The 13013-nt window shown below is 38.0% G+C and overlaps 2 protein-coding genes across 2 annotated transcripts; one reads left to right on the top strand and one right to left on the bottom strand.

Moving 5' to 3' along the window:
• The first annotated feature begins 2675 nt into the window (after window positions 1-2675).
• On the top strand, window positions 2676-3659 carry taar11 (trace amine-associated receptor 11). Its single transcript, XM_059513605.1, has one exon. It carries the CDS (start codon window positions 2676-2678, stop codon window positions 3657-3659), a length of 984 nt encoding a protein of 327 aa, XP_059369588.1.
• Window positions 3660-10880: 7221 nt separating this feature from the next.
• Window positions 10881-11899, bottom strand: LOC132107212 (trace amine-associated receptor 1-like). The gene has a single exon (XM_059513452.1). The coding sequence runs from the start codon at window positions 11897-11899 to the stop codon at window positions 10889-10891; it is 1011 nt and encodes a 336-aa protein (XP_059369435.1). The 3' UTR covers window positions 10881-10888.
• Between the last annotated feature and the right edge of the window lie 1114 nt (window positions 11900-13013).

Genomic DNA, 13013 nt, shown 5'->3' with positions numbered 1-13013 from the left:
AGGCACTTCATATATAATGTAACTTTGAGCTGGGTTTTGGTTGCATTTGCACAGTTTTGACCAGCAGCTTAATCATTTTGTAAAGCAATTGGTCTAACTAATTCAGAGTAAGGGTAGTATGCTATGTTTTTCTGAATTAGGCCTTGGTTAGAAGTCTTTTTTCTGCTGCTATTGTTTTGAAATGTGTGACGATTCGTGACCAGTGAAACACAAGAAGAACGAGAGATCCAATCGCAGGTATGCTTTATTGGGATAATCCAAAATCGTTGTCAGAAATGCCAGGGTCAAAACCAGAATGCAGTCCAAACAAAAACTAACAAACAAGAACGGAAAAGGAAAGGAAACTCAGAATATGAGGAAGGAAGAATCTCGGGGAGCAAAAAGACTGGACATACAAAGGGTAAGGACTCCATACAAACAACAGGGAAAGACTGGTATTTATAAGGAGGCTAATGACAAATAGATTGCCTTCACCTGGTGCAATTAACTGGAGTGCAATTACTGTGAAGACAGGACCAGACTAGAGGAATTCTAGTGCCTATGGTGAAGTGCCTAAGGGGAATTGAGCCCACTAGTGGACACCCAGGGAAACAGAGACTAGACAGCGTGACAAAATGTTTTCCCAGTTACTATAATCCTGACAGCCTTTCTGAACCAAGAATGCATGAATGCGTAAATGAAAGGATTTAAGATGGAATTGACATAGCCAAACCAAACAAGCGCATCAATCAGCATTGGAGGTGTTGTGTAGCCAATATGTTACAGAGGAAAAAAGGAGCCCAGCAAAACAAGAAAACTCCAATCATGATAGCAATCATTATCGTAGCTTTTTGTGTCTGTTGTTGCACACCTTCTGGTGGATAAACTCTTCTCAGCTGCCTCAGTTGAAGACTTATAGATCTCACTTGGTTTTGGGCGACATGTAGATTCTAGAATATATGCCAATAATGATAAGGCCAGGAATGTAGAAGGAAACAAAGGAAGAGATCACTGCTGGACCATGACTAAAGAAGACATGGCACCCTCCCACACTGCTTATGTGCGCTTATGTGCGTAGAAGTCCCTGTCACAGTGAAGATAGTAAGTAAAGTAAGTAGTAGTGTAAGCAAACATGGCAGGTCCCAAATATGTCCCTGTTCTGCCAGCAAATGAAACCACTATTAATTTATTCTACCAGCTTTAAATACAGCCGAAGGGGCTAAGTCAAATCAATCTGTCCATATATGTATCCATGAGTCATTAAGCCTTGACTTTGTTTGCCCACATCGATAACTAAAGCAAATAACTGTACGTTAAGAAATCAGTACAGATGCTCCATTCCTGTTTCACCATGAAAACACACAATTTACTTTGGAATAATATAAGGAACTCAGAAATATGGCCATAATAGGCTAGAAGCTCTGATTGTTTTTGTCTCAGTGAATTATCAGACTACAATCTATAGAACTTAATACAGAATATATATATCAAATATGTGCATATCTTTTAAAATTAGACAACATTCTGATGAAAAATTATGATTTTGCTGCAATCTAACCTATTTCTAAATATATTTGCAACATTCTACATGAAGATTATCATGCTGCCGCAGAGAATTATGGGAAATGCAGTACAAATGTCACCACATGCCAGCAAAATTAGTTCAGTTTTTCTTCTGTCCTTTGTGGCTATTCTTCATTAACAATACACAAAATATGTAAGTACTAAATTGTACTATTACCATTCACATAAATACCTCATTAAAACCAATAACAATTAGCTTCATGGTTCTCCCTTTGACATACCCCCAACTCAAGGCCTGAAGACAAAACCTAAGTCTGTCATTCTTCATTACATTAAGCTTCCAGATATTTCACCAGTGAACAATTTGCTCTGAAATGCATTAAATGTGTTTTACACCATATCAAGTGGTTCAAATGGCACATTTGGTCACATGGCATTTACAACTCAAAACAAATAAGTTCAACCTACAAGGAATGTTTGATGGTACCACAAGAAGACTCAACGACAAGTCTTAAAGACAGCTGAAATTGCAATATATACTGTATATATATGCTTTTAAGAGCCTTTCACAAATCAGAAATCATTGGCAAAACATCTACTATAATATAATAAAAAATATCTCTCAGTGTTGCTTGGAAGAAAACTTGTCAATTGCCAGCAATGGAAAAATACAGTATTTACATTATCTACCAATAGTGTCTAACATAACAACCAAACCAGCCACAATGACTTCTAGATACACATAGGGTTTACCCTTTAAACATCCTGGGACATGAAAGCCAATCAAGATTTCCTTGTAATCACATGACAACAAGAGGCCCTTTTTTTATTGGCTCAGGAAAATACACTCTCTTTGTGAAAGTATTCAAAAGGCTACAAAATATAAAAATGCTCAATCATCTTCTGAGGACACGGGAAGACTTACTGCGGTAAGATTACAAAAACAAACCAAATACGACACTCTCTTATCAAATACTAACCTCATTATAAAAGTAAGTTGCTGTAGATAAATATTTTAAATATGAGATATGTACTGTAAATATGTAAATATGTGTCTCAGTGGGTCTTCAGTATTATCTTTATAATATTTAGATTTTCCAACTAAAATATACTGTAGGGGGAAAGGGCTAATCAAGGCATTTTCTTATTCTAGGTATTAAAGTGCCTGTACGATGAATCTGAGTCAACCATGGATAGCAAAGTCTTTTGGCCTCTGTTTCGCATCCCTGAACAACTCATGCATAAAGACAGTCTATTCTCCTGTCTTACGTGCTCCTCTCTACCTGCTCTTTACTATAACCATCATACTGATAGTGTTTGGTAACCTGTGGGTCATCTGCACCATCATCTCTTTCCAGCAGCTCCACACACCCACCAACTACCTGATTGTCTCAATGGCTGTATCCGATCTGCTCCTGGGTAGTTTTGTTATGCCTCCGAGGATGATACATTCTTTGGAGACATGCTGGTACTTTGGAGACTTTTTCTGCAAGTTTCACTCTGGCACTGATTTTATGCTGTGTAATGCATCTGTTTTGCACCTCACGTTTATCTCAATTGACCGTTACTATGCAGTCTGTCAACCACTCCAATATCACAGCAGAATGACCACACGTGTAAGTGTATTCATGATCCTGGTCAGCTGGTGCTTCTCTGCCTTTTTCGGCTTTGGCATCATATTCTCAGAGTTCAAAATTGAAAGAAGAACAACAGAGGAGCTGCATCTTGCTTGCAAGGGAGGGTGTTTAGCATTGCATGGAAGAGAAATCGGAGTGACATATTCAATTGTGTTTTACTTCCTCCCTATGTTTATAATTGTGAGCATTTACAGCAGGATTTTTGTTATAGCACTGAGACATGTTCGTGTTATTAATAACTACTCCACATGCTCATCATCAGTTAGTAAAAAGGACATGAAAGCCACAAAGACGCTTGCTATTGTCATTGGAGTTTTTATGTCTTGCTGGACACCTTACTTTATGTGTAACATCATAGATCCTATTGTTAACCATACAATACCAGCACTATTATATGAGGTGCTAATGTGGGTGGCTTATTTAAATGCAGTATTTAATCCCTTGATTTATGCTTTCTTTTACAGGTGGTTCAGAGAAAAATCTAAACTTTTATATGAAAAACTATATAAATTGTGCTAACAGGCCTATTATAAATTCTGCTGTGTCATTTCATAAAAAAAAAAAATGTATTCAAATGTCGAACATTTTCACTTCCATAAAAATGCCACATTTAATGTTTCAGTAGAGGAAAATCCATGTCTTATTCATTGTATGTCAAGCTTTTGTTCATAACGTTTAGAACCACAATATAGTCATAATAATTATGAATATGAATTATAATAAACTATAATACATTTATATAATATTTAGAACATGTATACACTATATTCACTGTTATAAAATGTTTTTGCGTTTCTGTAATGTTTGATAATTGTTGTGTGCTTTATTGATATAAAGTTCCCACTGCCTTTCTTCCTGCACATAAAGAATATAAGGAATTTAATACTTCTTGAGAATCAAACCTGTGTCATTAATGATGTGTGACAAGCAAATCAGACATACAGTACATAAAATAAAACATTCTGTGTGTTTTCATTCCTTGAAGATCAACAGAGGTCTTTTGATTCACAATATCCTCCCACTCCTATCCAATCATTCATTATGTTGGCTATAAACCCATTTGTGGTATGTATGAGGCACTTTTTCTTAGTTTTCTTTGATATCAGAGAAATTATGTTACTATCATGAATAATTTGTAATGCAAACATCACAATATTACTTTAAAGTTTAAGAATTATCTTACAAATCAACATAAACTGACATAAACAGCCCTTACAATATTGCTGAGATGTCTTTCACTGTTATGCTTGCTGATGATACTCAGCTATATATTTCTTCACGGCCTGGTGAAACACACCAATTTAAAAAACTAATGGAATGCATAGTCGATATAAAAAACTGGATGACGATTAGTTACTTACTGCTAAATTCTGAAAAAACAGAGGTGTTAATTATAGGACCTAAAAACTCTGCATGTAATAATCTAGAACACTGTCTAAGACTTGATGGCTGCTCTGTTAATTCTTCGTCATCAGTTAGGAACCTAGGTGTGCTATTTCATAGCAATCTTTCCTTAGAAAGCCACGTTTCTAGCATTTGTAAAACTTGATTAGCAAACTACAGCTAGTCCAAAATGCAGCAGCAAGAGTTCTTACTAGAACCAGGAAGTATGACCATATTATCCCGGTCCTGTCAACACTGCACTGGCTCCCCATCAAACATCGCATAGATTTTAAAATATTGCTTATTACTTATAAACAGGGTTCTAAATTAACACCCGCCAACCCGCCAAATGCGGGTTAAAATTAATTTTGGCGGGTGTTAATTAAAACTTACTAGCCAGTTTGGCTGGTGATCCATGGCATGAGGCTATGTTCTCGGTCATTTATCCCCCTGGCAGCATTTCCTACATTTCCCATGAACACTGTGCTGTAATGCTACGTGATGACGTTTCATATGCCCATTGGCTGCACGCAGTTTGCAGTTAAACCAGCGCGAAAAAACATGGAAACGAATAGAGCGTCCATCAGAAAACACAAGGAAGAAGAACCAATGGAGCCAGAGCAGTAAACATAGGCTGAAAGAGGAGGGTTAGCTAATAAAGAAAAAAAAATTAAGATTAAACTAAATGCGGCGGTGGTTGGGACAGATTAGATTTCTGCGGGCGAAAAGAGGAACGAGGCAGGGGATGAGGATATTACGGAGCCCCGCACGTCACCTGTAGGAGAAAAAACAATCAATCCGTGGCGACGGTTTTGCAATCCGTCCCCTCAGTTTATAAACCGTACTCACGAATTCATAAACTGTTCCTTCGGTTTAACAGCGCTCAGATTTTGTAAACCGCACTCTCGGTTTTTTTATCTGTACCCACGAATTCATAACCTGCGCGCACACTTTCGCAATCCGTTCCCATGGATTTGTAAACCGTACTCACAGATTCATGCAGCAAGCTCCTACGTGTTAACATACAGTTTTAATGAATATTATTATGTGGAATGGGTCTACAGCAAAGTGTAGATTCTCTATCAAGTGTAGTACGAGGTGGAATACAAAGATTTAATAAGAAAGATGTGCATCAAAATCTTGTTAAATTTGTGATAATCTTATAATAGCACTTGATTATTATTGTACAATAAACTTGCCATTGTGACTGACTCTGGAGAAATTAGTTTTCCTCTTTTGTAATTTGTTTTGGATAAAAGATTCTTATACATAACCTGTATAATAATATATAATAATGATAAAAATAAAAAAGTTATTTTTATAATTTTAATTTGTAGGCTAAATAAATTATTACAAGACAGTAAAAAAGTCTGTCATAAAATAATTCATGATTTGCTTTATTTCTAAATAACCTTTGACAGTTTTGGAAATTCTTTCTTTAATATGAAGACTTATTTTTGAGATTTTATTATACTAAACTCCATCCACCCCACCCCACCTGCCGGAGTTAGATGCATGCGTCACTGTTAATGTTATTATTAAATAATTAGGCCAAAAATAAAATTGCATTCAGTTAGAGAGAAAAGGAATGAAAACATAACCGGCATATTATTTGTTCTGTATTGCTTTTTACCCTTATTTTCTTCTTTTTTGCGTTTATTTTTTTGGCCATAAAACACAGGCGACTATGTCTTATCCTATGGGTGATTAATGTAAAATAAACGCTAAAAAGAAGACTATTTTGTGAATGCTGATCGTGGTCTCGTTGGATACTATGAAAAATAATGTTTAATAAACAGAAATGAATCTGCCGGTGGGGGCAGGGCCACAAATGCGTGCCAGTTTACAAATCCGTGGGAATGGATTGCGAAAGCGTGCGCACGGATTATGTTTCTAATATAATGGAGAATGGTTGAATGAATGAATTAATAGTTGTATTTGAGTGACTAATTACATTTTATATTGTATATTTTGTATTGTAATTCAGATTGAAACTAGCTTGAGCTAAATCTGGTGCAAAGCATCTTTAATTAATGTTTTTTTTTTGCACATTGTCCCTGTTGAAATAAATAAATAAACAAACAATATCAAAATCCGTTAAAGGATTTTTAGGCTGCATTAATTAGGTAAACCAGAACCATAACACCCGATGCACTTGCTACATCATTAGAAGAATGGCATCTACACTAAATTTAGTCTGTTTCTCTAATATTCCGAGGTCACAGTAGCCACCAGATTAAGTCTGTATTTAGATCAGAGGGTCATTGCAGTCACCCGGATCCAGTACTTATCCAGACCAGATGGTGGATCAGCACCTAGAAAGGACCTCTACAGCCCTAAAAAGAGAGCGGAGACCAGGACAACTAGAGCCCCAGATACAGATCCCCTGTAAAGACCTTGTCTCAGATGACCACCAGGACAAGACCACAGGAAACAGATGATTCTTCTGCACAATCTGACTTTGCTGCAGCCTGGAATTGAACTGCTGGTTTCGTCTGGTCAGAGGAGAACTGCCCCCCCAACTGAGCCTGGTTTCTCCCAAGGTTTTTTTCTCCATTCTGTCACAGATGGAGTTTTGGTTCCTTGCCGCTGTCACCTCTCGCTTGCTTAGTTGGGGTCACTTCATTTACAGCGATATCGTTGACTTGAGTGCAAATGAATGCAAAGACTAGAGGTCTTCACAGTGCACCGAGACCCGTCAACCCGGGACCCGACCCGGGACCCGTACGGGTTCGGATCTATATTTTAAATGATTAGCCGGGTCCGTGTCGGGTTCGAGTCTATTTCCTCGGGTCCCGGGACTGTTTAACATTGTATGTAATACCCATGCGATCGGAGTCATCGGACTCAGAGAACACCCGGCCGTGATCAAACACTGCTTGTGTTTTTTGTAACTTGCAACTTGTAAAATTAGGAAAAGAAAAGAGTGAGCCAAAAAAAATCTCTCTCTCTCTCTCTCTCTCTCTCTCTCTCTCTCTCTCTCTCTTTAATGCAAGTGCACGCATGGTGATAATGCTTGCAGACTTGACACACTAATATTTAATATATTTCAAATCAGCAACACAATCTGAGGTGAACTGAATGTTTTCTATGATGCTCAAATTGCGTTAAAGCATATTTTAGGTTGATACAGCTAGCACGCATGTGCAGTCTCGATCGCATTTCATGTTTCTATGGCAACCAGTGAGGGACACTTTGACCGCCAAACCGCGCTTTACATTTTCTTCCATTTTTATAATAATATAAATGAACCGTTTAATCTTAAAGTTTTAGTGGTCAGATTCAGACTCGACGCAGAGCAGAGAGCACAGAGATGTTAGCAAATAAATAACATCAGCGGCCATGGCATTGCACGAGCGATCGTTATTATAGTTCAAAAGGGCAAACAGTTGAGGTTATTATGCGAGTTATCAGGTCCAGTCGGGTCTGTGTCTTCCCGACGGGTTTGGGTCCAGCTTTCAAATAATAGACAGGTCTGGGTCGGGTCCGGGTAGGCATTTCTCGGATCTACACGGGTCCGGGTCCCGCTTTTGAAATATTAGACGGGTCCGGGTCGGTTCGGTGTAGTACATTACGGGTCTCTTTCGGGTTCGGGCATGAATTTTTGGACCCGTGAAGACCTCTAGCAAAGACACTATTAAAACTGAACAGAGATGACATCACTGAATTCAATGATGAACTGTCTTTAACTGTCATTTTGCATTATTGAAACACTGTATTCCTAATAAATGTTGTTCAGTTGCTTTGACGCAATGTATTTTGTTTAAAGCGCTATATAAATTAAGTTGACTTGACTTGACTTGACTTGACTTGATATGATCTGATATGAAAACTGGGGGTCACCCCACTGTATCTACAATTTGGCTATTGTAAATTCAGAATCATATAACACCAAATCATTTCTAATATCAAATATAAGTACTGTTTAATATGCTAGAACAATTAATTTAATAAAGTATTTATTAATCTTTATTGATGTTATTTGATAAAAATACTTAGTTACTTTAACTCTCTCACTGTATGTAAAGTATAAAGTTTGTCCTCATAAAATCGCAACTGGCTTCCCAGGTAAACTAGTCAAGGACAAGCACAAAAGTGACTTGTTGTCCTGCGATGTATTATATATTTAATATATAAAAATATTTATGTGCCTAATCATTATATGGACACAAGAATGGAGTTACAGTATCTCTATATCAAAATTCATATAAGAGATGAAGGACTACAGACTACAGTACTTTGTAAACATAGATGATTCATATTTACAGCATTGTACTCATACACATGTATGAATCATGCTAGTTTCTGAATATTAATTTACTTTGATTTTCAGCTTCTAAGAAGAATTCATCATATTTACATCATTATAATTTATTCGCACCACGGATCTCCAGATCTCTATCTCTGCCTTGGTTGCAGACCCCTCGGCTCCATCCTGGCCCCTTGGATCCTCTGTAGCCCCCTGGCTCATTGGCTCTCTGTCTGCTCTGCCACCGTTGGTCAGCTGCCTGGAGTTGGTGGCCATTCCCCCTACATGGCTCTTCCCTCCATCGGCTCCACCTGGGTTCGCCATCATGGCTGTGGCCTGGGTCCTGCTTGGCTCCTCCTGCTCCAAGTCCCTCCTGTTTTCTCCCTGGCTCCTCCCTCCTACATCACCTCCTTGGTCTTTGTCTGCCGGCCCCCTCCCAGGTATACGTCCTCCTCCAGAGCCGCTTCCCAAGTTCCCATCCACCCCTTCCCATTGTTGTTACTACGGTGCAAGAACGCGCCTTCAGATAGGGGGTGGTAATGTAAGGATTGTTGTATTTTTGCTCCCCATGTGCTCTGTGACTTAGTTTTCCCCGTGTGTTTGATTGTTCACTGTTTCCAGGTGTGTTTCATTATTAGTTCATCCTCCTCACCTCTCTTCCCCTCATTATCACTATCTGTTTGAGTTCTAGCCTGCGCTATGCGTTAGCTATTCTCCCTTGTCCGAGATTGTATGTCAACCCTTGAGCTATTTGTGTTCCTCTCTGCCCAGTGTTATCCTTTGGATTTTGGATTAAAGGACTATTGTGTGAGTTTACGCCTTGTCTCCTTGTTCCTCACTCCTCTCTGCTGGCAAGTGTTACAGGTATCATTTTTCACAAAAATGAAAAAAAATTAAGCATCTTAAATATTGATCATTATAAGAAAGGTTTCTTGAGCACCAAATCAGCATATTGGCCATGACAGTAATTAACAGTTATTAAGGAATTTAATGTATATAAGGAATAATAAAATAAAAAACAATTTAAATATTCTATAAAAATGTTTACCAATAGACAGACAGACAGACAGACAGAAAGTATTTGAAACAGGTATAACCTTGGGTTTTAACAGTGGGTGATCTTTGTAAAGCTATTTTTTAAACATCCTTTTAGAGGACCCATTAACTATTTTGGTAGGTAATTCAATTTAATCACCAGTCTTTTTGTTCATTTTTAGAGGCCAGAGCACATAAGGAGTCTTGACTGCTATGGCTTCAGGGCGTTGTGAGATGGCCGAACATTCAGCTGAGCACAGGTGCTTGAGTGCCACTATTTAATGTAACTTCTCTTTGCTGCTGTCCTGTGAAAGGACACAGAACTCTGCGAGCCTGTCACTGTCACATAAGCAGAGCACTGATGTGGAAAGAGAGGGAACAGACCCTCATACCCTCAGTCACAGCTCATCTCCTAAACTTCCTTCCAGAGGAGGTAATATGAGGTGAAAGAAAGAGTCACCGGGGAAATCATGAACAGAATTGTTATTGTTGGATCAGTGTGTCATTCAGACTCTCCACAGAGCAGTTTGAATTTATTAGTTCAGTCTAAGTGTAGATTTTAATAGTTTAATGAACTGTCTGATGTTTCCTCATTAACGTTTATTATTTGATTAACATTTACATCATGATTACAACTTATTGTGTGGTGCATTTAGAATATATTTTTCTGTTACTAAAGGGTTAATAATGAAAAGTTACTTGAATCATGTTGTAGTTACATTTTCAAGCTGAATAGTTAAAAATTTTACAAAATCAAGGATCTGTAAAATGTTTGGAGAAAATCAAGATTGTATTATTTTTTTGCCATATTGCCAAGCCCTACTTCTATTCAGGATAAACTATTACAAGTAGAGATAATTTGACTAAAAAACAAGTCAATAAAGATTCAATTTAAAACTTTTTATATCAGTTTTGTTGTGTGGGTCAGTTCTAGATCGAGCGATGATCAGGAAACTGTGGCTGAGGCAGAATTGGGCACAAAGAAAAATACAATAACAGCCAGCACATAACATGAACACATGGTGCATGGTGAATGTTTCAGTATGTTTCATTAAAGGTATATGGCACTGTGATTTCACATTTACAATAGCATTGTTCTTGAAGAATTAATCTGAAATATTCTTCCAGACAGAATGACTCTGAAAGCATGTCTGAACCAGCTGTAAAAGAAGGCATACACTATGGGATTGCAGGTGGAATTATAATAGCCAACCCACAGGAACAAGTCAAACAGCAGTGGTGGTACAGAGTAACCGATGAAGGGATCAATAAGATTGCAAATGAAAAAGGGTATCCAGAAGGTCAGAAACACCCCCATGATGATGGCTAATGTCTTTGTGGCTTTTCCTTCTTTTTTAAATTCAGAATTCACACTCTGGATGGCCTGAACCTGCTGTTGAGCTGTGTGTAAGATCTTAAGGTACACACAAAGCATGACAAAAGCAGGAACGTAAAAACAGGTCAATGACATTACAGTAGCTGCCTCTTTGCTCTGAAACACCAAGCATCTTCCATCACAGTCAACATTTTCATAATAAAAATCCTCAATGCCCAGAATATTAAGCTCCAAGAACATCATGCCAAACCCCAGAGCAGCTGAAACAGTCCAGCAGATAATAATCATAATTAGTGTGGCAAGTGATGTCATTTTCCTGTAATATTCAAAGGGGTGACATATGGCATAATATCTTTCCAAAGATATGATACAGAGGTTTAAAATTGATGCGGTGCACAATGTCACATCAAGACTGCTGTGTATTTTACAGAACAAATCTCCCAGATACCAGCACGTCTCGATGGAGCGCAGCATGCTGGGAGGCATCACAAATCCTCCAACAAGTAGATCGGCCACGGCCAGAGACAGGATGAGGTAGTTAGTCGGTGTGTGAAGCTGCTTGAAATGAACGACCATTATGATCACAAGCAGGTTTCCTATGATTGTGATAATTGAAGAGATGCTAAAAAGGATGTAGAGCAATAGTCGGATTTCCAACGGATAGATAAATCTTTGACAAGACCTGTTACTAAACTCATAACAGAGAAAAGGCTTTTCCCAGATTCCATTTTGACTGATGTTGATTTGGCCTTCCATTTATAAAATTTACTGGAGCTTCCCTGTCTGAAACAATAGATTAAAGTCAGTTATTTATATATAAAAAAAGTTTGTTTATGCATCTCTATGAATAAATTACATGTTAAAATCCCACTAGATCATACCAAACAGGTTAATCTTAATTTGTATAATACTCCAGTCACAGACTCTCATCCTTGTTCTTACCTTTCCTTCTACAATGAACCACCTCATGGAGCAGAGAGCACAAATTTATAGCAGATGAGTTTCATAACAACCTCCCTGTTAAATAACACAACTGTTTGTGTTTCCAAAGCAACCAGTGTCATTTCAAGGAAAAAAAAAAGGGGGGGGGGCTAGTTGCCAGGCACGCCATTGGCATGAGGTACAGGGGTGTCTTGACCTAAAACTTCCGACAAAGAGCATTACATTCATTATAATTCAAGCCAAACACAATGTTACGTTTTAAAATGTTTATTTCAGACATCTTTTAGTGACAATGAGAAAATAATTTGCAATTAAGTTTGGTGTTAGCCTACATGTAAGTAAACTATTGACAAATAGCTACTAATGCTACTAATATTAGGGGTGTAACAATCCATCAGTATTGACATCGATCAAATGTCTAACGGTACAATGTAGGCCAGGGGTTGGCAACCTACGGCACGCGTGCCAACAGTGGCATGCAGAGGGATAATCGCTGGCACGCAAGCAATAAGGAAAACTGTATAATGACGTACAGTTGATGTAATAACTTCTCATAGTCACACAGCCTGTTAGGAGCTACAAATACTATTAAAGTGTGAGAATTAACTTGCATGGATGCACGTGCAAACACTGCACATACTAGGTGCTTCAGATCAAAGCCTCGGTCTAACAGCACTCGTCAATGTCAAAATCACTGAGATGGCCAATCAGATCAAAGTAGGCGGGGTTTACTGTTCACAGAAGCAGAGCGCGAAGCGTCAGTTTAACGTTAAAGAGAGTGAGGTAAGATGAAGATGCAAATCAATTAACATTAGTCAACTTTTAATAATACGTTTTACCATAGAAATGTTAAATGACCTAAAGCTATATCCAGTGATGAAAAATTTTCTGAAATATGGCCATTTTGAGAGAAAGAAAGTGTGGGGGG

This window comes from Carassius carassius, chromosome 27 (genome assembly GCF_963082965.1).
Source record: "Carassius carassius chromosome 27, fCarCar2.1, whole genome shotgun sequence".
Lineage (NCBI taxonomy): Eukaryota > Metazoa > Chordata > Actinopteri > Cypriniformes > Cyprinidae > Carassius > Carassius carassius.
Note: the sequence above shows the minus strand (reverse complement) of the source record. Positions and strands in the feature narration are given on the sequence as shown.